General features: G+C 43.2%; 1 protein-coding gene across 1 annotated transcript in view; it reads right to left on the bottom strand.

Annotated features, from left to right (window-relative positions):
* TRPC7 (transient receptor potential cation channel subfamily C member 7) overlaps positions 1–21,410 on the bottom strand; it is a 147,390-nt gene extending 125,980 nt beyond the window's left edge. The window contains exon 1 of the mRNA XM_044454606.1: positions 20,658–21,410. Within this exon, the coding sequence (XP_044310541.1) occupies positions 20,658–21,410 (753 nt within the window). The remainder of the gene's footprint in view (positions 1–20,657) is intronic.
* Positions 21,411–22,457: the final 1,047 nt, after the last annotated feature.

Consider the following 22,457-nt stretch of genomic DNA (forward strand, 5'->3'; position numbering starts at 1 on the left):
CAGCAATCAAGATAAAAGTCCCAGTTAAAACAAAGTAAACATTAAAATAATGGGAAAATAAAAAAGTTTTCACCTGCTGTGGAAAAGAATAAAGTGTCGGCACCGGGTGAAACTCTCTGAGGAGAGTATTCCATAGATGGGGTGCCACTGCAAAGAAGGCCCTCCTCCAGGTAGCCATTCTCCTAATCTCCTGCAAGGAGGGCTCCCAGAGCAGGGCCTCCACCTCAGATCTGAGGGGGTGGGAGGGCACACAGGGAAGAAGGCACTCCTTCAGGTAGCCAGAACCCAAGTCATTTATAGGCTTTATAGGTCATCACCAGCTCCTTAAATTGAGCCCAGACTTCAATTGGCATCTAGCATAATTGATATCTGTGAATAACTGCCTGTCCCCATTAATATCCTGGTCACTCTGTTCTGGACCAATTGAAGTATCTGGACCATCTTCAAGGGAAGCCCCACATAGAGTGCATTACAGCAATCTAATCGGGAAGTTACCAGAGCATGGGTCACTGTTGCTAGGCAGTGCTCATCCAAGTAAGGGTGCAGTTGATGGATCAGTCGAAGCTGAAGGAAAGTGCTCCTTGCCACCACTGCCACCTGAGACTCCAGGGACAGCTCTGGATCAAGGAGCACTCCCAAACTGTGCACCCTGTTCTTTAGGGAGAGTGCAACCCAATCCAGGCCAGGATTAAAATCATTTACGTACCTGGAAGGCAGAACCACCCACCAATAGGATCTCCATCTTTTCTAGATTAAGTCTCAATTTATTGGTCTTCATCCAGACCATGACCCTGGCCATGTTTTATTTCTGTGACACAATTAGATCTTCTTATTCTAATGCCTGTTGTTTTGGCCTCTGCTGCTTTTAACTGATTAGCACTATTAACTGATGGTTTTGTTAAGGTGCTTTTGTTTTGATTCATAGGGATTTTGTTTCTGCTTTGATTGTCTGTCTGTCTGAGTACCTTTAGCCTCAGGGAAACTCATAAATCTTAAAAACAGACCCTTCCCTACCACCGATTTTCCCCTAAACATGCCGTTCACCCCACTTTAGCACAGTGAATGTTGAATTTTATCTGTTTTTTCTTCTTTTTGTTTATAGAAAATGTATTTATACGTGAGCTTTAGATTAGGAGCATTTGATTGGCAACGGTGCTGTTCACTCATGGGCACAACAATAACCCTAACCCTGAACATCCAGAAGAGTGGGTGAAAAAGAGTGGCTGCCTCCTATGCCTGGAAACACAGTGCCCTTTAAGGATAAATATAAATCTGCTGCCCCCACCCCAGTCCTTGGCTCCACTTCTGAATTACTCTGGAAGGCTTCAAAGGAAGCTTCCCACTCCCCCTCAATCGGCATCTCCAAAAAATTTCAGTTACTAAGTTGCATACATTCTTGTGGAATATTCTATCAATAGTGACAATACAATTCAGCTACAATGCAGGGGTGATGGAGCTCAATTGGAAGAGCTTTCCAACTTTTTCCAACCCTACAGCGCCCATCATATCTAGCCGGTATGGCCAGTGGTCAGGTATTATGTCAGTTGTCCAACTGCATCTGGGAAGCCCAGCTCAAGTGCCTTCAAGCCTCTACGGCTGGTGGGGTCGAGCATTCTTTAAAATGGAAATTCAGCAGACACAACTTCTAGAGAGAAGGCAAAAGAAACGGTAACGGTGAATATGCATTGGGGAGCAGAAATGTCAAAGCAGGGGTCGAAGCTCAGATTTAGAGTCTCTTGGATTAATAACTCTCTTTTTAATATAATGGAGAGAGGGAATCACACCATCATAGCAAGATACTACAGCATATTCTCTGAATGCGTAATACATAGGGTCACTCTTGGTAGCTCTAGTTAAAAAGGTCTCCAGCAGAAGAGCTGGAGAAGACCTCCTGACTCCTTGGAGAGCTTCAGGCCAAAGTAATTGGCATGAAACTAGATAGAAACTAGGCTGGTTACCAAGCTTGGGTTTCCAGGTACTTTTGGGGCATAATCCTCACACTGACTAATCATTGATTGACCATGATGCTTGGAGGTAATGGGAGTTAGAAATCAGTTATCAGTATAATGTGTCTGACATTATATCTTGATTTCTACTTATCTGAAACAAGTCTTAATTTTCTATATCAGAAAACCATTTGATATGGTTTGATAATTTGGAATTCAGAGCTTCCTCCCCCACCCCAGCCCCAATATGTTTGGTCTAAGTACAGAAATGTTAAAGCTTTAGAAAATATTCAGCTTTGGAATAAAGCAGAGTAAAACTCACTCTCACTGTTTGTATATTAAAGTTGTTAGTGCTGGATAAAGGCAAGTATATCCACAAATTGTTAAAGACTGTTTAACAATTAAGATGCTTCCCATTTGAAACACTTGACAAAATGGTCCATTATCCTATAGTAGTCAAACTATTTGCTCCCCAAGCAGCATTTGATCAGTGAGATAAACACCATTAACAAGCATGTGGGGGATCAATTATTGCAGAAATCATTTTTTGCATAAGATTAAATTACCTGTTTGCTGAATAATACATGAAAGTATCTCAGCCTCAACCAAATCCACAATTTTTCCCAAAATGGAAACAAATACAGGTAGGATTCATTCCCTTGCCAATCATACACCTTTCTTTCACTACTGCTTTGCAGAACAGGGTTAGGAAGAAATTTCACCCTTTTGAAAAGGGTTGAATGCATGTACAGACACAGGCCTTGCTGGGAAAAGCCACATCTCGTGTCTGCAAATCAATTTATGTTCTGGAGATAGAAAGGGGAGTTTCTGAATGACATTGTGAGCGAAAGGGGCAGGTAACTGAGGATTCAGTTCAGGGGGCCTGAGAGTCAGTTCATTTCAATCACGGATGGTATAGTGGAAGTCCTTGATATACTGCAGGTCCAAAAGTCATGGAAAGGGGAGAATTTGTGAAGAATGCAGCATCTGTACTGGTTGTTATTATACATTTCTGCTTGCAGATTCCACACACACACAGAGTCCTGCCTGGAGCATTAAAAAAATCCTGAAAATTCAGGTTCTGTCACTGGCCTGAGACTGAAATAACCTAAAAGGAGACTGAAAAAACCTAAAAGGTAATGGGAAAAATAGGGATGAACAAATCTGACAGTTTTACTTTATTCATACTGGTATTTTCTAAGTATCAAGAAGTTCTTTCTGTATTGAATATGAAGATTTGTATCTCAATTTTTTGTAAGTTCTTATCAAAACTGAATGGAAATTCTTGCCCACCAGCATTGGCCAAACTCAACCCTCATTCAGCATTAATATGATGGACATCAATTAACTGAATATCATTTAACATCAATTTAGCATCAATAAATTTAAAACCAGATTTATTGATTTATTTCACTACCTCTTTGCTTTATCCATTCAGGGAACCTTATTGGCTAATGTGTTGGGATAAAAATCCAATAAATAAAAGTAAATAAAGATTTTTACAAGCTAAGCACAAGCTAAGCACTCCATGTTCTGGGCTTGAATATATAAATTTCTTGGTTTCTGTTTCTCCCACATTCATTTTTTTAAATCTCTGCTTCTTTCCAAATTTCTAAATTTTGTTATATTCAGAGCAACTGAAACAAACCCCTAACCCTGTAAGGACATAAAAGACCCCAGTGCTCTTATCATTGCAAGGAGGGGACAGCTTTTGGTCTCAGAAGGGTAGATGGAGTAGGACAAATGTTGCAGGAAGTAATCTCAGGCCCCCTTGGAAAGGAGCTCATTGAACATGGAGATCTGTAGTGCAGCTGGATGCTTTGATTGCCTGGGCAAGGTCAGCCTAACTTTGCCTTGATTGTGGGGACAGATAGTCTGGCAGAAAAGTTGCAACACTGACTGAGGAAAGGGGTACAGGAATGACTCCAAATTCTTGCCTGCTTTCTTTGTTGGCTACATTTTCCCCTGGTTTTGCCATCACCCAGGCTATCACCCCGGGACACAAGCTCTCAGTCTGCAGTAATGGGAAGGAAAGGCTCCATGCTGCTGCTCCACAGACCTTTTGGGTACAGTTGCTAAACTGGCTTGTTGCAGGCTCAGTCATGCCTTGTGGTTTGGGAGCTTCCGAAAAGAAGTTTTGCAGCAGTACAAATCAAAAGTGGCTGAAATGTAGCCCCTTCTCTTGGAAAGATGTGTTGGCCTATCCCCAAGCAGGGTATTACTTTCTTTTGGTCCAGTATTAAGGGTACCACTGATCAAATATTAGTATGAAATGGAAAGATATTGACTTGAATCTGGACTAAATGGTTGCACATAGACCCAATCAAAATCAGAGTGCAACTAACTTAGTCTGTAATCAAGCCAATGCATATTCTATCCATTTCAAATAGAAGCAGCAGAATGCTAGAATATCCCCCTGCATTGGTATCTTTCATAGCTGCTGTGAATCAGAGGATGATCCTGAATATAATTCTTTGCAGAGTGACAACCAGTGGCATGGAAGCAAGCTTCTGGGAGAGCAACTGGACTTGCCTTGCCATCCCTTCCCTCTGCACCTGACAGCCCCTGAGATGCCCAGTGGAACCATAATCTCCAGAGCAGATTTTGGGGTGCATGCAAGGGGCTGCAGAGGGAAGTAGACTCGCTTCCCATCCCTGTTCCATTGATGGGACCTATTAGTCAGTGGAGGCACTAATTGGCTTTCACCCTTCATCTTTATGCTAGCAAACTGTTTAATGAATTAGTTGTTATGAAGAGCCTGGGGTCGCACACGCACTGCATGATCCAACCTGCCAGGGGAAACACCCTCAGGCTTTTTGTACATAACTGTCCGTGTGGTGGCTCTCTTAAACAAAGTGTAATAAAGTACCTCCAGGAAGCCTACAATTTATCCTTATTTGCAGCTCATTAAATGAATGTGTTTGTGCATTAAACCAAAGATACAACTTTTACCTGCAGTTTAGAACCATTTAACATTCAAATCACTCATCATGAAAAAAATAAATTCAGATGATGCTACATTTAATGATTTACAAAAAAATATAGTGACGTTCGAGGCCAGGATTTAGTATCTACTGTTGGCTGTATCCTGTCCCCAGGAGAAGCGCCGTCCTCTCCTTGGCTAGGGTCATTTCATGACAAATCAGACTGAAAGAAGGAAGAGAAACTCATGAAGATTAACTGGACTCCTGCTGGAGCTCATTGCATGGCCGAGAGGCACACATTGGAATACCTTAAATACAGATGGGAGTTTCTGTGTAGCCCTCATTGTTGTGAGAATACATGAGTGTGTAGAGTGTGTGTGTTGAGGAGGGGATGGTGCAGCATACACAAGCCTCATCTTCAGCATCCCTATCGCCTCACCCCTCGACCTTTCCATATCGAATGCTGTGAGTCTTTTGTGTCTCGGTGTCTCTCTTTCACACATGCTCACCAATTCTTCTCCTTGTTTCTATTCTACCCTGCACATCAGGCAACCAGGGGGTCATTCATGTTGGTGCTCTTAACTAAGTACTCATGGATAGCTTTTGAAAATAAATGGGCAGACCACAAGCTGCCCATCCTGGGGGTAAGTCCGGATTATTTTCCCCATATTGAACATGGCTGGGAGAGGGGGACTGGCCCATGGTAGGGATGCATGGATCAACAGAACACAAACTGACTCATGTCCTCCTGAAGCTCATTTTGATTTGAATCCATACCAAATTGCCAGTTTTTCTTTTTCTTTTCATGTGTATTGTTCCAAATGTGTCCTCTGTGCAACTATTTGAAATATACACATACTTTCCCCACGGATTCACATGCATTTGAGGAATTTTTCAGAAGCATAATTTTTCATGTGCATTGTTCCAATATATGAATGCTGTCAAATATAGTTTTTGAGACCTGCTAGCTTGGGAATGTCTGGACTTTGCCCACAGATTGTATTTGAGTTTGTGTTCCATCTAGAAGAAGCAAACTAGGTAAATTTGTATTTAAAATAAGCTGAACTGAATTTTTCATACATTTCTATGCCCTAGTAAGTGCATGTCAGAGGTAATATTTGTAAAGCAGAAAGGATTTGGAAGAAAAATCCAGGGAAATGAATGGGACTTACTTGCAAGTAAACATGTCTGTAATATGAATTTTGTAATCTTCTCATTGTTTTCAAAACCATTACTGGAAATTCTAATAATCACTGCTGATGTGGTTACAAAACATGATGATTGTTGAAGATTTTCCTGGATAAATCCTCTTACATGCAAAAATGCCAGCTGGCCAGTGGTTTCATCCTAATACACTGACACACGAGAAAACCAATACGAAAAAGAGGTGTTGTGTTGCAGCTATGAGTTATGAAGCCCAGGAAGCTGGCATGGAATACCATGAAGTGCTTTGCCAGTACAGGACTTGGCAGGCCTGAGAATCAAAGCTGCAATCTGAAATGCATTTAACTTAAATTGAGTGGTATTAAAAAAAAAGTATAAGATACTATGGCTAATGCCCCTCTTTGCAGGAAATCAATCTTTTTGCCCCCAGGAGTGATGCCAGGGGAGTACACAAATGCACACGCACACCCAAACATGCACTTGAGCCTGGTGCTCTTGCCAGCAAGGGAAAACCCGGGCAATGCGGCTGTGGTGGCAGCTGCAGGGGAGTCTGGTGTGGGGCCAGAAATGGCTCAGTGGGCTGAATGCGACCCACAGCCTGCATGTTTTGCACTGCTGCCTTAACTCACAGCCAACACAGAGCCCTGGTAAAAATCAGGATATGATCCACATTTCGAAGGCAAGGACCACGTTCCCACTGTGGACCATGAAGAAGTCCAGAATGGGTCTGGATCACAGCTCTGGCCAGTGGAAGACCTGCTCCTACGGGCTACAGGCTTCCCTCCACTTTTGGCACCTTCCTCTCAGCTTCATCGAAGCTGATCCTGACAGAGATTCAGAAAATATTACACTGATTTCACGGAGTGTTCTAAAGCTGAAATGCAGATTTAAAAGGGTGCCATCCAAGACGCACTTAGCATGGCATAATTATGTCATAGGGATGGGAGAATTAGCCTTGAACTTGCCTGAATTCTCTGAAAATCACTTTGAAAAAAACCTTTTCAATGGGATATCTGCACACTTTGAGCAGAAAATCTGTTTACTTTTCAGAACTGTATACTTTTGCCCATTGATTAAAGTATGAAAAAGCATTTAGGGGAGTGTGAGAGATTAGCTTTGGGGGTGGGAATGCATCAGATTCCCTTGGCTCAGCTCCCCGGATTCCAGCCTGCTTTCCCACAGCCCTGCGTCTGACTTGGTGCCAAGCAAGTGGGCCCCTGCCAGGAACTGAGTCCACGTGAACCCTGGACAAGCCGCACCCCCTTCTGCATACACGACCTTTGGGCTACGCATGCGCTGCACATGCTGCGAAGGAAAATTGCCCAGCCATGCAAGAGGAATGACTCTCACTTTCAGAAGCATTGGTGCACTTCTTCTCTGCTCAGCTTCCTTCCTAAGCCAGGGCCAAGCAAGAGAAAAAGTCCGAAGAACAGAAGTAAGCTGGAGCCAGATTCTGCAAGATCGTCCCAACCCCAGTACTCATGTGGGACTTTGGCAACATTTCTAAAAATAAATGAATAAAAATAAAAAGCACTGCTGGATACATCTGTATCTGGGTCTCCGAGCAGAAAAAGTCTGCATAGTTCATTTACAAACAGAAACAACATTCGTATGTATCCCTATTCTTTTTTAATTAAGAGAGCCAAAAAGTGGAAGAGATTTCCCCATTTCCATTCTTTCAGTGTATGTGTGCACATGGAATGAGGATTCTAAGCATATTAGTGAATGTGCTTATACTCCAGATTACTCAGGATAAGATCTTCAGAAAGAGGCTGCTGATCAGCGCCACAAGAGGAGGCTGCCCGAGAACTAGGAGGCTGCTTCCCGTCCAAGTGTTGCAGTCATATTGCATAATGCACGGCTCTCCAACTTGTTCAGCTTTCTGGAGAATGTGCATATGCAGCCCATCTCTGAGGCCTGCGAAAGCATATTGTGCAAAATCTGTTACCCATCACTCTTGCTTTCGCTCCGCGGTTTTGTTGCCTTTCCCAGACAGCACAGCACAGAGACTTGATCCAATCTGAGAGCGTCTCTTGGCATCACTGAGACAAGGAGCTTGGGCTGCTTGGATTCATTCTCCATGATTTCCAGGACAAACTGACTTGATTCATACTCATGTGCTGATGTGTGAATCAGAACATAATTATTCGCTGGCATTCACTCACCCTGAATGCCATCTGAAAACACATATTGGAGAGAAAAAATGTTCTCAAATGGATGTTTTAACAGCAGAGGCATTTCGGGTGCCTTCAGGCTCAGAGGCTTGTAGGACTGCAATGTGGAGCAGGAGGGATAATGGAGCCCATTTTTACCTCCCCATCCTCCTGTTCTGCAGTTTTGCCTAATGGGCTTTTTTGCCCATCTAGTGGGAGTGTTTCTGGAGGGGATGGAAGGACAGGAAGGGAGGAAGCTTCAGTAGCATCAAGATAACCCAATCTTCTTCCTCTCTACCTGCCTCACTGCCTCCCTTTACCGCTTCCCGAGGTTACTCCCTTGTCCTTGGAAAGCAGCCAGTGTGGCTCTTTTTGTGCCAGTGGCAAGGGGTGTAGGAGGAAGGTTGGTGCTCCAATTCCCAAATCCAAGGTTGGGGCACTGTCTCTGATTCTGGAGCTGGAAAGGCCAAAATATCCTATGCCTCTAGGGTCACAGGATTGCTCCCTTCCCTTAAACGCTGCAGCTAGCTACAATTTTAAATGCAATTTTTGGTGTGGATTTTTAATAGAGATGAATGTGGAAATGCAACAGAACAGAAATATGTGTAAAGGCTACACGTGAAAGTGTTTTGGGTCAAAAACAGACCGATAAACTGAGGTCAATCCTTATAATGTGCAAGTTTGTACTTCGCTCTAAGAAGCTAATTATGAGGCTGTAGGGATATTAATCTTAAGGAATTCAGCAAAGAAACAAATCTCTCATGAGCCCTTTTTATTCATTTTACTTGACTCATTTTACTTATTATAATGAATTCTAATTTAGCCCCATCACAGGCATGTAACGTCCATTCAGTAATGGTACTGGAGTTTGCGTATGATAATTTGTTTCTGTTTGCAAATGTTCAGATCTGTTTCGAAGCTGCCCTGAGGCTTTTGGCAAATGGGGCAGCATAGAAATGTTTTAAATAAATAAATAGAAGTTTTTAAAATGATTTACAAGGAGGTGAAATCCACACAGCTTTGAAAATGCTGATTCACTGCCAAAAATTGCAGGGTAGATTTACAGAAATCCAAACTTATTTAAATGCATTGAAGATTTCTTCATCATCCTCACTACATCCTTTGTTATTTAGTTATTTCAAGAAACCCCTATGTAGCTACATCAATCTCTAATAGTTTTTTGAAATGTTTAGACTTCACCTGAACTCACAAGCATTTGATTCACTCACAGAAATCCTGGGTCTCAACGTGACCCCTGTATTTGTTCTTAATTTTTGCATGATTTCTAAAAACCCAAGAAATGGTTGCCCTCTGAGAATTCGCGATGCTTCCCAAGCTCCTACTTCCAGCTTTCAGGGAGTTCCAATCTGAAAATCATGGTATTCCAGCAGCATCTTGTTACAGTCAGGGAAACACTTCTGCAGTTAGCACCTCCGTCTGAAAAACTCTGTCCTGATTGAAAAACCAAAAGCCTTGAAGTCCAACTCACAGCTACTCTGCCTGAGTCCAAGCCAAGCAACTCGGCTTCATTCTCCTTCATGCAATGGAGGCTGCTGCTGCTATTTTTGATCAGGTAGCTTTTCAGGAGCAACAGAATTCTAGTCAGAGAGCCCAGGAATCGGGACAAGCCTCTTCCTTAGGAGGCCCGTCTGCAGCTGGTTTGTGAGTGTGCAGGGACAGCAGAACAGTAGAGCATTCAAGCCAACAAGAGGATTAGGGACACACGAGAATTTCATTTCTGTTCATAAATTGTGGCTCTGATCCATTCACAATGCTGAATCCAAGCGTAGGCAGTGGCAGTGTTTGTTTTAGAAAAGCTCGCAGATTCTGAAATCTGCAGTTGCATTGAGAAAATGGGCATCTTGTTTTAAAAATGTGCACTTGGAATGTACCTTTTGCAATAAATAACCCAGTAAATACAGATTGTTTTTCTCTTTTAGTCAATGAGGTGGAATGCATACTTTAGAAAAAATACATTGCATCACCCCCAGGAAAAATAGGAACCAACATTCTGCTTAGATAAAAGCTCCATCACAATGCAGAGGTACACAAAATAGTGTTCTAGCACTAGCACTAATGCTATTGCACTATATAACTGGGCTTTCCTAACACAACAGGCAAGGTGCCAACTGGCCACTATATCTGGGTGGAACAGGGGGTGGTTTTATTTTTGTTGCTGTAATGGCTGTACCAATTTTTGGCGGCAAGTCGCCATTCTTTCCCATTGTGCTTCTAAGTGCCAGTTATGTCATGCAAGCATTGATTTGCTCAAGTGCACCATCATTAGAGCTGGGCCACTGTTGCATGCTACTCAGACAAACAAGCCACAAATAACACCTCCCAGTTATGCTTACAGAGGGTGGCTGCAGCGCCATCCCTAGCAACCAGGGAGAAAGCTCCATGGTAGGGTGCTCAGCTGTGACCACATAGATTCAGCTTGCCAAATGCACTGCGCTTTAACAAAAGGTCTTTATCCCTCTGAAATGCAGCCGTTAGCCTTTAAGGATAATTCAAAACCATATTTCAAAAGGTGCTGCCACAAAGCAGGAACCCTATCAAAGAACAGGCAAGAAGCATCCAGATTGTGTTTGACGGTTTCCCACAGTTTCTGGCTTCCTTTGTATTGACCTGTCCCAGAAGAGAGTAAAACCGAAAGCCTTGTCATTCTCGCACTCACCTGCCAGAGCAAGGAGGAACCGTCAGAGGAGGTCTGAAACAGGCCTGCCCACGGTGCTCCCCTGTGCTCTCCTCCCACAGCGCATCGCTCTGCTGCCTGAGTGGCACATAACCCAGGACATTTGCCTGGCCAGCGCTCCGTGACTCCTGCATGCCACTGCCTGCTCAGCTGAGTTCCCATGATGCCTCCAGTCCCGTCTTGCTGACACCATCAGCCTTGGGATGGAGTGCCCGAAACAACTCCAGAATGTGATTTGCTTTACAAGCACTAAAAAGGGGATGTGCAAATCAGCAAAACTAGAGCTCCCTGAACTCAAATCTCATTCCAGCTCATGTCCACATCAGATTGTTTTCCCCTCTATACTTGAAAATTTGTATGTATCTTTGTAGGCATTAATTGTGGACATTTTTGAAATGTACGCATGCTTTCCCATTGATTAAAACATGTTTCCATGCATTTGTCAAAAATATGCATGTGTGTGCACACTTTTAATATAACTATCCCTCTCTCCCTCTCCCCTTCCTGCCTCCTCTCTCTCTCTTGTTTTCCAAATCACACTTCAGGCTCAGAAGTGTATGAACTTCTGGCCAAAAGTGAACTGAAAAAAAAATTGCATATATACCACCACCACCAAAAAACAAAACAAAAAAAGAAAGACATATGTTTACAAAGAGTTTTGGTAGAAGTCAGTGCACTGTCATCAGACAGCTCTGTTTTTATCAGCAGTCCCAGCATCAAAGTACAAAAGTAGGTTACATGTCCACAAGTGGCTACTTAGCCCCAAATGAATGGGATCTCAATTGAATTCATGATCAATTAATTGCATTAATTAATTAATGTGCACACATTTTACAATATGAATGGCAGCTGTGGTGGGAATGCAAGCTGCATCAAGAACAGGACTGTGAGAATTTAAGTCTCTTCCTTCCCTCCTGTGGGCCTGAAGGAAATCAATTCCCTACACCTATTTGAATTTGGAAGGGAAGCTTTGCTGGAGAACCGAAATGGAGGATCCATTTCCAGGGGATGCTGCAGCTTCTGGATGAGAATGTTACTTGGACCATGTCAGAGCGGCGAAAGGTTTAAACTCTCCCCCATCCATTGGAGTCTGGACACTTTTTGTCCCCCTTCCGTGTCTGTCCTTTGCATTGCAAGAAATTTGCACATTCATTAACTACATTCCTGCTATTAATCAACAGAGCATTTATTTGGGCTTTTAGGTCCCAATTATCCAGGAGAAGAGCATGTGGTTGCAGAACCTCTCCCAGCTCTAAAGCCAGAGAAAAGCCCACAAGATACAGCGCATGGAGTCAGCCCCACCACACTCTACATATTGCCTTGGGCTGCAGGTGAGCAAGGTTGGGCCTGGCTGAAATTTGGATAGGTGACTTAATGTGGTGGACCACCTGGAGAGTTTTGGCTACAGGCAGCATAGAAATGTAATGAATAATAATAATGATACTAGCAATAGTACGGGAATAGTTCCTATTAAACTCAATGGGGCGTCCTTATTTGTAGCCAGATTTAGGGCCGCACCATTTATATGGGAATCCATAAGAAGTAGAAAGAAGAAACCTGCTTGGCTGTGCGACAGTCCTGAGTGCCTCTGTTTCTTGGTGCTTTCTCTGGTGGTGCCAGATGCTCGCTACCTATTTTGTGACTGAGTGCTTATCTCCTTTGCTGGATTTTGTGAGACCCTCTGCTTCCTGATCTTTAAATTTCAAGCGTATCAGTATTAGTCATGCTTCAAGATCAGTGGTTTTATTGCTATTAATAATATTAAGACACGGCTTGGGCCCATAAAACCTGTCCAAGTGCCTTCCCCTGTTGAGAGTGAGAGGGACGGAGGCCATGGGCCCTCGCGCTCAAGAACTGCTGGCTCCATTTCAGAAGAATTTGAATCAGGATGTGAAGCAGATCGAGGGGATTTGGGGATTGGAGGCCATGCGGAGACACTGAGATGAGAGAAGTGGATGTGCTTGTCCCAAGGCCAGACTCCCCAGGTGGAAAGGCAGTCTCTGGGAAAAATCAGGATATGCAGCTGGCAGGAGGGGGCCCTTGGAATGGGAATTTCTCAGGTGACAGCCAGAAGCCCCAGTTCTTGTCCTCATGAAGTGGCTTTAGCAGAGGAGGATGGCCCAATTCGAGGATTGGTGCACGGAGAGGAGGCGTGCTTGTTTTCAGAAGGCCCCTCCTGAAGGGATGGGGGTCAGACATGCTCGAAAGAAGAGTTCTTGGAGGTGAACACTAGATTGGATTCAACAAACTCCTGGGTGTATGCTCAGTGATTCATTCTGAATGATTTGTGCTTTTGGGTCAATAAAGAATGCTTTCAAGGAAAACAGTCTGTGGCTTTTTGAATGCTTGAATGAGGAATCTTGGCTTGCAATATTCCCAGTCACAGTCTACTCAGACACTGTGGCTCAACCTCTACTTCCTTCAAGTGCTGACCCCACGAGAGGCTCAGAGAGTGGCAGCAAGGGGGAGGGCCTTCTCTGTGGTGCCTCTCCCATTTTTGGAACAATCTCCTTGCTGCAGCCCGCCTGGCACCAAGTTTGCCATATTTTTGGCAGCGGGTTAAGACAGCCCTTTATGTGGAGGCCTTTAAAGTTCTATATGGTCACCCAGAGGCTTGAAGGAACTATTCTTTTCCCTTGCTGGGTCTTTTTTACTGTGTGTTTTCAGCTACTTAACATTAAATTATTTATGCTTTAGTGTTTTGTTTTACACACTGTTATAAAATATTCATACAGCTTTGGATATAGGGCAGGGCATAAATGAAATATTATATTAGATTACTAACATTATTATATTGCATTTATGTCCCACCTTTTCTCCTCTTGCAAAAAATCCAAGGCTCACATAGTCTTCTTCTACTCCATTCAATCCTCACAACAACCCTGTGAGGTAGGTTAGATTGAGAGTGAGGGACCGTCCCAAAGTTGCCCAGTGAGTTTCATGGCATGTGGGAATGAGAACCCAGATCTCCCAGGTCCCCAGTCCAGCTCTGACCACCACGTAGGACAGCGGACAATGCAGGAGTCAGAAGGGCACTGAGTTCAATGGGGACTTACTCCTAGCTAAGTCCCTGGTTACAGATACAGCACAAGGCTATTATGCTTGAGGCATGCCAGAAAGACGTGCAAAAGGAAGAGGCAAATGGAAACGGCCATGCCCCAGTGAGCAACCTCATGCGGCACACAAGCCCTTCCTGCTGCGAACGGAATGATCTCAAATGCACGTGCTGAATTGATCCTGCTATTGGAGCCACCTGGGAAGCTGCTGCAGGCAGGGATGTCCTTGCACCCACACGGGACTGGAGGATTTGGGGCAGGAGGTCATGTCACAGCCAGCCAATCCCTTGCATGCTTTCCTTCACAGCAAAGGCCTCTGTGGGCCACACCTCTGCTCTCAGAGCCTGGGCATGGCCCCTGACTTCACGCGGGTACAGAGGACAGGGCAGCAGGATGCTCCTACTGATGCATCTGCCGAGAACCAGCTTTGTAGAGTGGAGGCCTTTGGCCCTTGGAGAAGGCCTGCCACACTGAAGCCACCTGGCCTGTCCATGGCCTTCTCCCACTGGAGAGAGGGCATGGGACAGGCAAGCTGGTCCAGCAGAACTGGTGGCTGGGGCAACACTCCTCCAGCTGCCATCTCATCCCAGGGGCTTTGCTTTTCTCTAATGGCCTTTCCCAGTAACTCGTCCCCCTGTATAAGCAAGGATAAGCAGCCTCTAGTTCCTGTGATGAGCAAGGATAGTGCTCCAAGAAGTCAATGAGTCCAAAGGGCAGCCTATGCAGGCCACGGTGGGCTCCCAAACCAGAGGAGGACTCCCCTGCTTTAAAAGTATCTTTTTGCTTCTGATCAAAGGCTGCTTAAAACAGGAGTAGGCAACCTGTTAGAGATGTAGATGCATTTGACAATATGAAAACCTGTTCTGAGCACTGCCCCTAAAGGGGCTTCATGCAAGGCATGGAAGGGGACAATCAACTTGTCAAGAAACCTTTGAAGTCACAATATTCCACACTAGCCGAACTCTTTTTCACAGTTATTCCATTCTTCAGTAAGGAAATATATTTTCAGCTGGGTTGAGCAGAGCATCGCAGAGGGCACCAACAAGGGTGTCTGGGGGGTGTTAGTTCCTGCAAGTAACACATTGCCTATTCCTGGCTCATGAAAACATGTTTGCATATGTTGCTACAACATGCAGTTGCATGGTGCTTACTACAGGATAGCTTGGAATGAACATGCAGTATTAAAGTTCTCTGAATTTATCCTCATCACTATTGTATTGGTCACAATGAAGCTTCTGGCAGTAGCATTTACAAACTATGTGGACTCCAGTCTGCAGGAGTAGATAAAGGAATAACACATACTAATGCGTATGCCTTGAAATGTTATAATAACATTTCTAACTAATAAAAGTGTATCCTGTTCCTGTATGCAATTCAGTGATTCGATTTGCTTAGATTACTATATGGAAAGATGTGGATGCTGGTCTCTTTATCACCAGGACTCAGAGAGACCTCCCAGTGCTATTTGAATTGAATGCCATTTGGGAAAAGGGTTCCCATTCACCTGCTGAGTATGGTAATGGATTGAAGTAATAACAGAGCTTGAAAGATGATCAATGCAGGATTCAGCCTGTGGTGGGCCTTCTGGGGTCTATTTCTGGGTTTTCATTGAGGAGCATTAAGGTTTGACATATATGAATGCCCTGTGTACTAGGGCGCTGATATCAAACCGTTTGCTGAAAATATGCTCATCTGAAGAGAATCCTTTCAAGGAGCAGTCTGCCGGTGTTATACTTACTGAATTTCCTAGTTTAAGGAATAGAGACACCTGCTTGCTTGCAGGTGGTATCTATGCAGGGGAAAACTGCATCTTTCTTCATATGAAAGTGACATTTTATACATGTTCCACTAGGCCAAATTATGGCTTTTAATCCTCACTGACATATTTCCAGGCTTTTACAGAAAATGTAATCAACTTAACCAAGCAGGAAATATCTTTAACAATGCTGACTGATGAATATAAAAACAGGGCTGCACCTGAGAGTGAATTTGTTTTTGTTTTCCTTTTCTTTTTGCAGGTCGAGCTGGGAATTTGCTAATCTCAATTTAAATAGGGGATGCTACATCTTAACCTGAGTCAAAGAACACAGTGCTGCACCCTAAACGTTGCTGTATGATATTAATTTATTATTTAACAGCCAGCTGCTCTGAAATGCCCAGACCAAATGATATTGTGACACAGAGGTCAAACTAATTAAATCTTTCTCTGCACATAGGAAGCTGTCTTCTACGAGGCCCATCTCTTCCAGCACCATGGACAGCAACTGAAAGCCACTCTCCGAAGTTTCAGACAGGCGTTCTATCTACTCTTGCTGGAAATGCCATGTTTGAATGTGGAAAAGCAGGAAATCCTGTGCTTTACATTGAGCTATGCCCTTTTCCAAATGTTACATTTGGGGTTCAACCCTCACAATCTCAAAGCCAAATTCTGTCAATAGGGTATATGCAGGAACAGCACTTTCTGATTTGTGACCTTGGAGTTTGTGAGAGAATATTTACTTGAATTTCTGAACCTGCAATTGGCATCTCATTACATTGTGCTTAGATTGTGTTATCTAATCTTGCACTGTCAGTTGCACTGTGCATTTGCTGGGGAGCTCTAAAGAAACTACAGAAAGTAAGGCACCCCCTTCTGACGATATTAAATAATTTCATTATCAGAAAACTGTACAGGCCTAGCAGATCTACTATAACCACCCCCCGCTGCTCATAAAATTAGTACGGTCTGTCCCTGTATGCAGAATATGTAAGGACTTTGTTTCTGAGACACATGTGCTTAAAAGAAGACATTGAGGGAAGGTGGAGGGAAGAGTAAATGGAAGGGAGGATGGGAGGGTGTAAAGAAAAGTGAAGGGGGGCAGAAGATTTATTGTCTCTCTCCAATGATCTGTGGGATGAGAAAAGAAGATGGAATTTAGGTGGGTGAGGAAGTGATGGAGAGGAATTTAATAGGCCATGTTTCAGTAGGGAGAGATGAGTAAGGCTGAAAGAAAGAGAAATACTAAGCAGTAGGTGGCAGAGTTGATTATAATTACTTGGATTATTCCTGAATAATTTCCTTTTGGCCCAATCAAAGGGACAACATATGAGAACTCTGGAAGAAACAGCTTTGAGAATCCAGTTATATCACCAACAAAGAACAGATTGTGTGTGTGTGTGTGTGTGTGTGTGTGTGTGTGTGAGAGAGAGAGAGAGAGAGAGAGAGAGAGAGAGAGAGAGAGAGAGAGAGAGAGATAGATATGGGGGAAGTAGAGAATTAGTGAATAGCCACATGCCTCCAGAATCTGTCTTTTTGATTGTCAGTTCTGTGATTTTAAGATCAATGTGGGATTTAATATTCTCAAATATTTGTTAGATTTATCTTTCATTAGTATACTGCTAGCTTAAGGTATTATTATCTCCTTGCAATCATATTGTTATAAGGGACCTGTTGATGAGCTTCATTTATGTTTTATAGAAGGGATCCTCCAATGTGCAGATCTTTAGCCTGCCAAAAGATGTAGGGTCAGTTGCCATGTGAGGCAGGGAACCTTTTCTGGTATCATCTTTGCTTCTGTGCAGCATTTAACTTTACTGGCCAAAATGTTAGCTGTCATACCACTCAGATGCTCTCCATTCTACATCAGAGATCTTTAATCCTAACATTAATGAATACAGGTAGGATCAACAAAGCAACTATCTTTCAGGGTCCTGTGCACACATGACTTCTAATCATCTGCCTCATTTATTTTCCACATTAAGCCTATTTTCAGGCTGACAGTGAACAACCCCAATGATGCAGTGAAGAGTATCTTTAGATTGAAGTTGCATGGATTTTGTTTAATCCATCCCATCTGATTTTCACAGAATCTCAGGTGTCATTTATTCTGCCATCCACTTGTTGATAGAACCGGCTTTTTGGAAAACTACATGAAAAGTCTACTGCAATTTATGTAACTTTTGCTGGCTTGTAACATTTCTTGGCTTTTTCTTAGCCTAACATACAATTAATGAGTAGAGCACACCAAAAAGAGAGTCTTACACAGCTGAAGGCTGAAGAAGATCAGAGATGTGTAATTTTTTAAAATATTGTATATACTATAATATATTCCAGTAAATTTTATACAGGTGGTCCCTGGGTTGCAAATGAGTTCCCTTCATGAGAAAAACAGATTATTTGCCTTTAAGTTGAATTTGTATGTGCATTGGATCACATATAGTTGACCCTCCACATTCACAGGAGTTAGAGGCACAGGACCCCTGCGAAAGAGGAAAAACCATGAATATCTCATGAATATCCCTCCCCTCCCAAACTCAGCAGCACCTCCTCTTTGCAACAAGGAAATGCCAAAGAAATTTCCCTGTCTGGGTGGCCAGAGGAGGCGCCCCTATCTGGAGCCCCCCTTCCCCTTTTGTGTTCTCTCTCTCTCTATGGTGATTCTTTGGAAGCCTTCCTCTTCCTTTTCAAAAGGAACTTCTTTTTGTCCTCAACAAGACGATTGTCAGATTTGTAGCTCCAAATTCATTTTCTTTTTAAAATCCATATTTATATAACACTCTTCTCAATGAAAAATAAAAAAAAATCTCAAGGCTACTATAGCATGCTGAAATCATAACACTTCTCACTACTGTTTTTCAAAACAGAATGAATCTCTATTGTCTGAGCTCATGATCGAACTCCACTAAACCGTTCCTAATATTTACTCTTTCCTCACATTGCACTGTGTCCACAAAGCATGACAGTATTTATATAGTTGTAACCCATTATTTCTGCAACAAGTACATACCCGGCAAAAATATTCAAGTGCTTCTGTCCTGTCACCAGCGCTCTGAATTTTCCCCATGCCAAGACATGCACTGGCCAGATGGGCCCCTTCCTCCTGGCCTAAATCTAGTGCAGAGTTAAATGGCATGCTTTAGCCTATTGATTTCAATGGGCTCCTGACTAACTCAGCACTCAATGTTGGCTTATTGTTCAGTCTCACGGGCTGCAGCAGCAGATAAAAGACAGTATGCTGCTGTCCAGAGGTTTCCCACTTAGCTTGCTCACAACAGTTCTGCTACTGCTTGAATTAATCCATAGATTTAGTTTCTCATAGAACTGTTGGCACCGGGTGTCAACCGCAATCTGGTGACATCTCCTCAAAAAGCATATCGCTTGTCTAGAAGGAATGGAGCACATCTAGTTGGGGCCTAATCAAGACAAACTACCTTCCCGTAGTTTTCCTGAGTCAGTGGATTACACTGAGAAGTATGTTGCATGGATTCCTGGTCTCTGCATAAGCTTGCTACTTTTTGGTGATCATAGCTGCTCACATAGCCAGAAGGAAGGAAGGGGGGAGAGAGAGAGAGAGAGAGAGAGAGAGAGAGAGAGAGAGAGAGAGAGAGAATTAAACAGTCCTGAGCAGACTAATGAAGCCCATTCACTTGCATGCAATCCATCTAAATTTGAGTCCACTAGTAAGCACCTCAGTTCAATGTATCTTGGTGAAAAGCATTCTTAAACTATTGCTATAATCTGAGGTTCTAGTCCCAGCAGGATCTGTGCCTGGTAAAATGAACCTTCAGTAAAATTATTACCATAATCTGGTCTAGATTTAATTACTAGTCCCCATCATGCCTATAAAAGGAATAAATAGAGTGATTGTAGCATCTGGGATATATGAAGAAAATGTCAAAATTGGTGAATGTATGACCCTTTGCTTCTGATGTCAATAAATACCATTTACACATTGAAAAAAGTTGATAGAATGCAATCTGTTAGGACCCCAAATACAAAATTCATACAGTACTTGGAAACTACTACCTCAATGTATCACTGAAACTGAAACAACATTCCCAAAGACAGAAAATTGAGGATGTGTTAGGATGTAGTTGGGGGATTAAGCATGAAACCATTAGCTTTTGAACATCATCGGAGTAACCAATACTTCAAGTCTGTCTAGCACTCTGTCCTTCTTAAAGAAAATATTACCTGCCTCATTGATTTTCCTAGTAAGATTAGAGAGAATGTGTGTCAAGCTAGCTTTTAAAGCCTCTGATTAGTTTCTGGAAATATTGCAATCTTCACTTTCTTTTGGTTTAGGAATTTTGTTTCTCAGAACAAGGCCATAGCAGAGGTCTTTGTTCAGGGAAGTCCCCAAATCAAATCATTCACATCTCTTCAGTTCCTAAAGATGTTCCATTGTAAGGCTTGATTGAAACAAGATTCCATGACAGAAATGTCTAAGCATCTGTTTTCTCTGAGAGCTGAACTAGATGAATGCACTTAATGTGTCTTGCTGTTTGGTTGGCTGCAGGGTCCCAATTTGGATCATAACTAGGGCACGTGAGGAAGGAGGCTTAACCCTTTCTTTACATGCTGCAATCCTTAAAAACAACAACATCAACAACACACCTTCTAGTGGTGCTGCTTGCTTCCACTGTCACAAATAGTAGCTCACCTCATACATGCTGGTGCAAGTTGGGGGGAACACATACTTTGGGACCCCCAGATGTGCAGCAAGTGGTAAATACTCTTGTTCAGCATTCCTGATCCCACCCACCCTATAGCTGTTATTTGGAAAACAAAAACCTGTAGACATATACTTGCAAGAAATAGTCTACATGGGGCCTAACTTTTTTTTCATAAAATGTCAGTAGCTGCCTCCTAAACAAAAGTAAATGAATTTCACCTATCCAGGTGAAAACAAATCATTGTCATCATCACCACCACCATCCTCATCATCCTCTTGAATTACCTTAAATTCAGTTTCAATGTTGGCTAGCCTTGCCAGTTCGTTGCTTAGCTCCAAAGCAGTAAGAACAGGGTCTTCACTAGAAAGAGACAAATAAGCGGCACTTGCTAATCCTTTGTAGGCATTCATTCTTGACCGGGAGTGACTGAATGAATCCTTCCTTTGCTTCTCAATGCATTCATTGCACTTACAAAAGTAGTCATGTGGCCTTTCTATCCGTGCCCCCTTCAGTAACAATATATGCACAATTTCGTATTCCTGGCAATGAGCAGCAAGGATAATAGGAGTAATGTCATGGGAGAATCGTGTTCCGTCTTCGTCGTAAGCGTAAAAATCATCATCCCGTAGCTCTTGCTCAAGTGGGCTGAGCGTGAGACGCTGCCCTTGTGCAAAGGCCGGATGGTTCAATATTGCTTCCACAATCCGCACATATCCTTTGCTGATGGCCAATAAGAGGGCATCCCCAACGCGAGCCAGGTTCTCCTTCTTCAAAAGGAGCTCGGTGACTTCCAAATGCTCATTGCCCACTGCCAGCTGCAGAGCATTTTGTCCCATGTAATCAACACAGTTGAAGTTCAAGGTTTTGGATTCCTCCAGCATTTTACGAACCACTGGGATGTTGCCATATTCTGCTGAATCCAAGAAACGCTCCTCCTCGGGCGTCAAGCTGGTGCCTTTCTCATTGAACATGTAGGCTGGGCCTCGGGTGGCCTGCCTCCTGCCTTTCTCCCGGAGGGTGGTGTGCCGCCGATGCATGTTGTTGGGGCTGCGGGTTTCAAGCCTGCACAAAAAGAAGAGAATTCTAAAAGACAAAGATTGCTGCTATGGGGCGTGATCCAGCTGAGGTTAAAAACATCTATTCCCCATTGATGCCAATGAAAGAAAGGGAAAGAGAGTCGGGAATTGCTGCTTCCCTGGGACTTACTGTGCTAACTCTAGCTGGATTGCGCCCATTATTTTAAAGTATAAAACTTCTTTTAAAAGAGGCCCACAATTGCTGTTCAATTTCAGAAGTTTTCCTAGGATTGGCAACAAATGCCTGTCCTGATTCTAGTGCCAGCTGAAGTTGAAAAGAAATATTATATTGTCAGTTTGAGTGAACAAAATACCCTTGTCTTCTGCACCACCATGCTTAACAGTGGAATTGGTTTCTGTAGCTGTCAGAAATGTTTCATTGCTATTCCACGGCCATGCCAGCTGAACCATGGCTCCCAGCCACCTGAACTTTATATTCTTTATACTGAAGCCCAAGTTTCAAATACATTTTTCCCCAGAGACAAATAATCTCAAAGAAAGCAGTTATTCTTTAAATATATAGCCACCTCCCATTCCTAACAACGTAGTGCTTCAATATGTGGCCATCTTCAGGAGAATGAACAGTCTAATGAGGTTGCTGTAGACCCCAGAGCTGACATCACCCAGATCCATAATCTTTACAGGTTGGATCCAAATTCTTTGTTTCATCTGCAGAAGGACCATGCTTTTGGAAGGGGAATTCAGCAGAACCCCATCATCCTTCACATCCACAGGATTTCTCCAGAACCCAGAGCAGATTTGGAGGGTGTGTGAAGGGCTGTAAGGGGGAGGAGAGGATGCAGATGTCCCGTTTTGAGAAGCAGGAGTCCTTCCATTGTGGGAACCAAGGAACTGGATCTGACTCAAAAGGACTGGTTCCCATCTATGTTCTCCCTTATTTCCATCTTTCTGAAATTTTTCATCACCTTCCTGGGGTGCAGTTCAGACACCTGGCATGCTCTGTGTGACCTTCTGCAGGAGAAGACACCAACTCTCCCACACATGCCA

This window comes from Varanus komodoensis, unplaced genomic scaffold (genome assembly GCF_004798865.1).
Source record: "Varanus komodoensis strain SLA01 unplaced genomic scaffold, ASM479886v1 scaffold7_3, whole genome shotgun sequence".
In the NCBI taxonomy this organism is placed as follows: domain Eukaryota; kingdom Metazoa; phylum Chordata; class Lepidosauria; order Squamata; family Varanidae; genus Varanus; species Varanus komodoensis.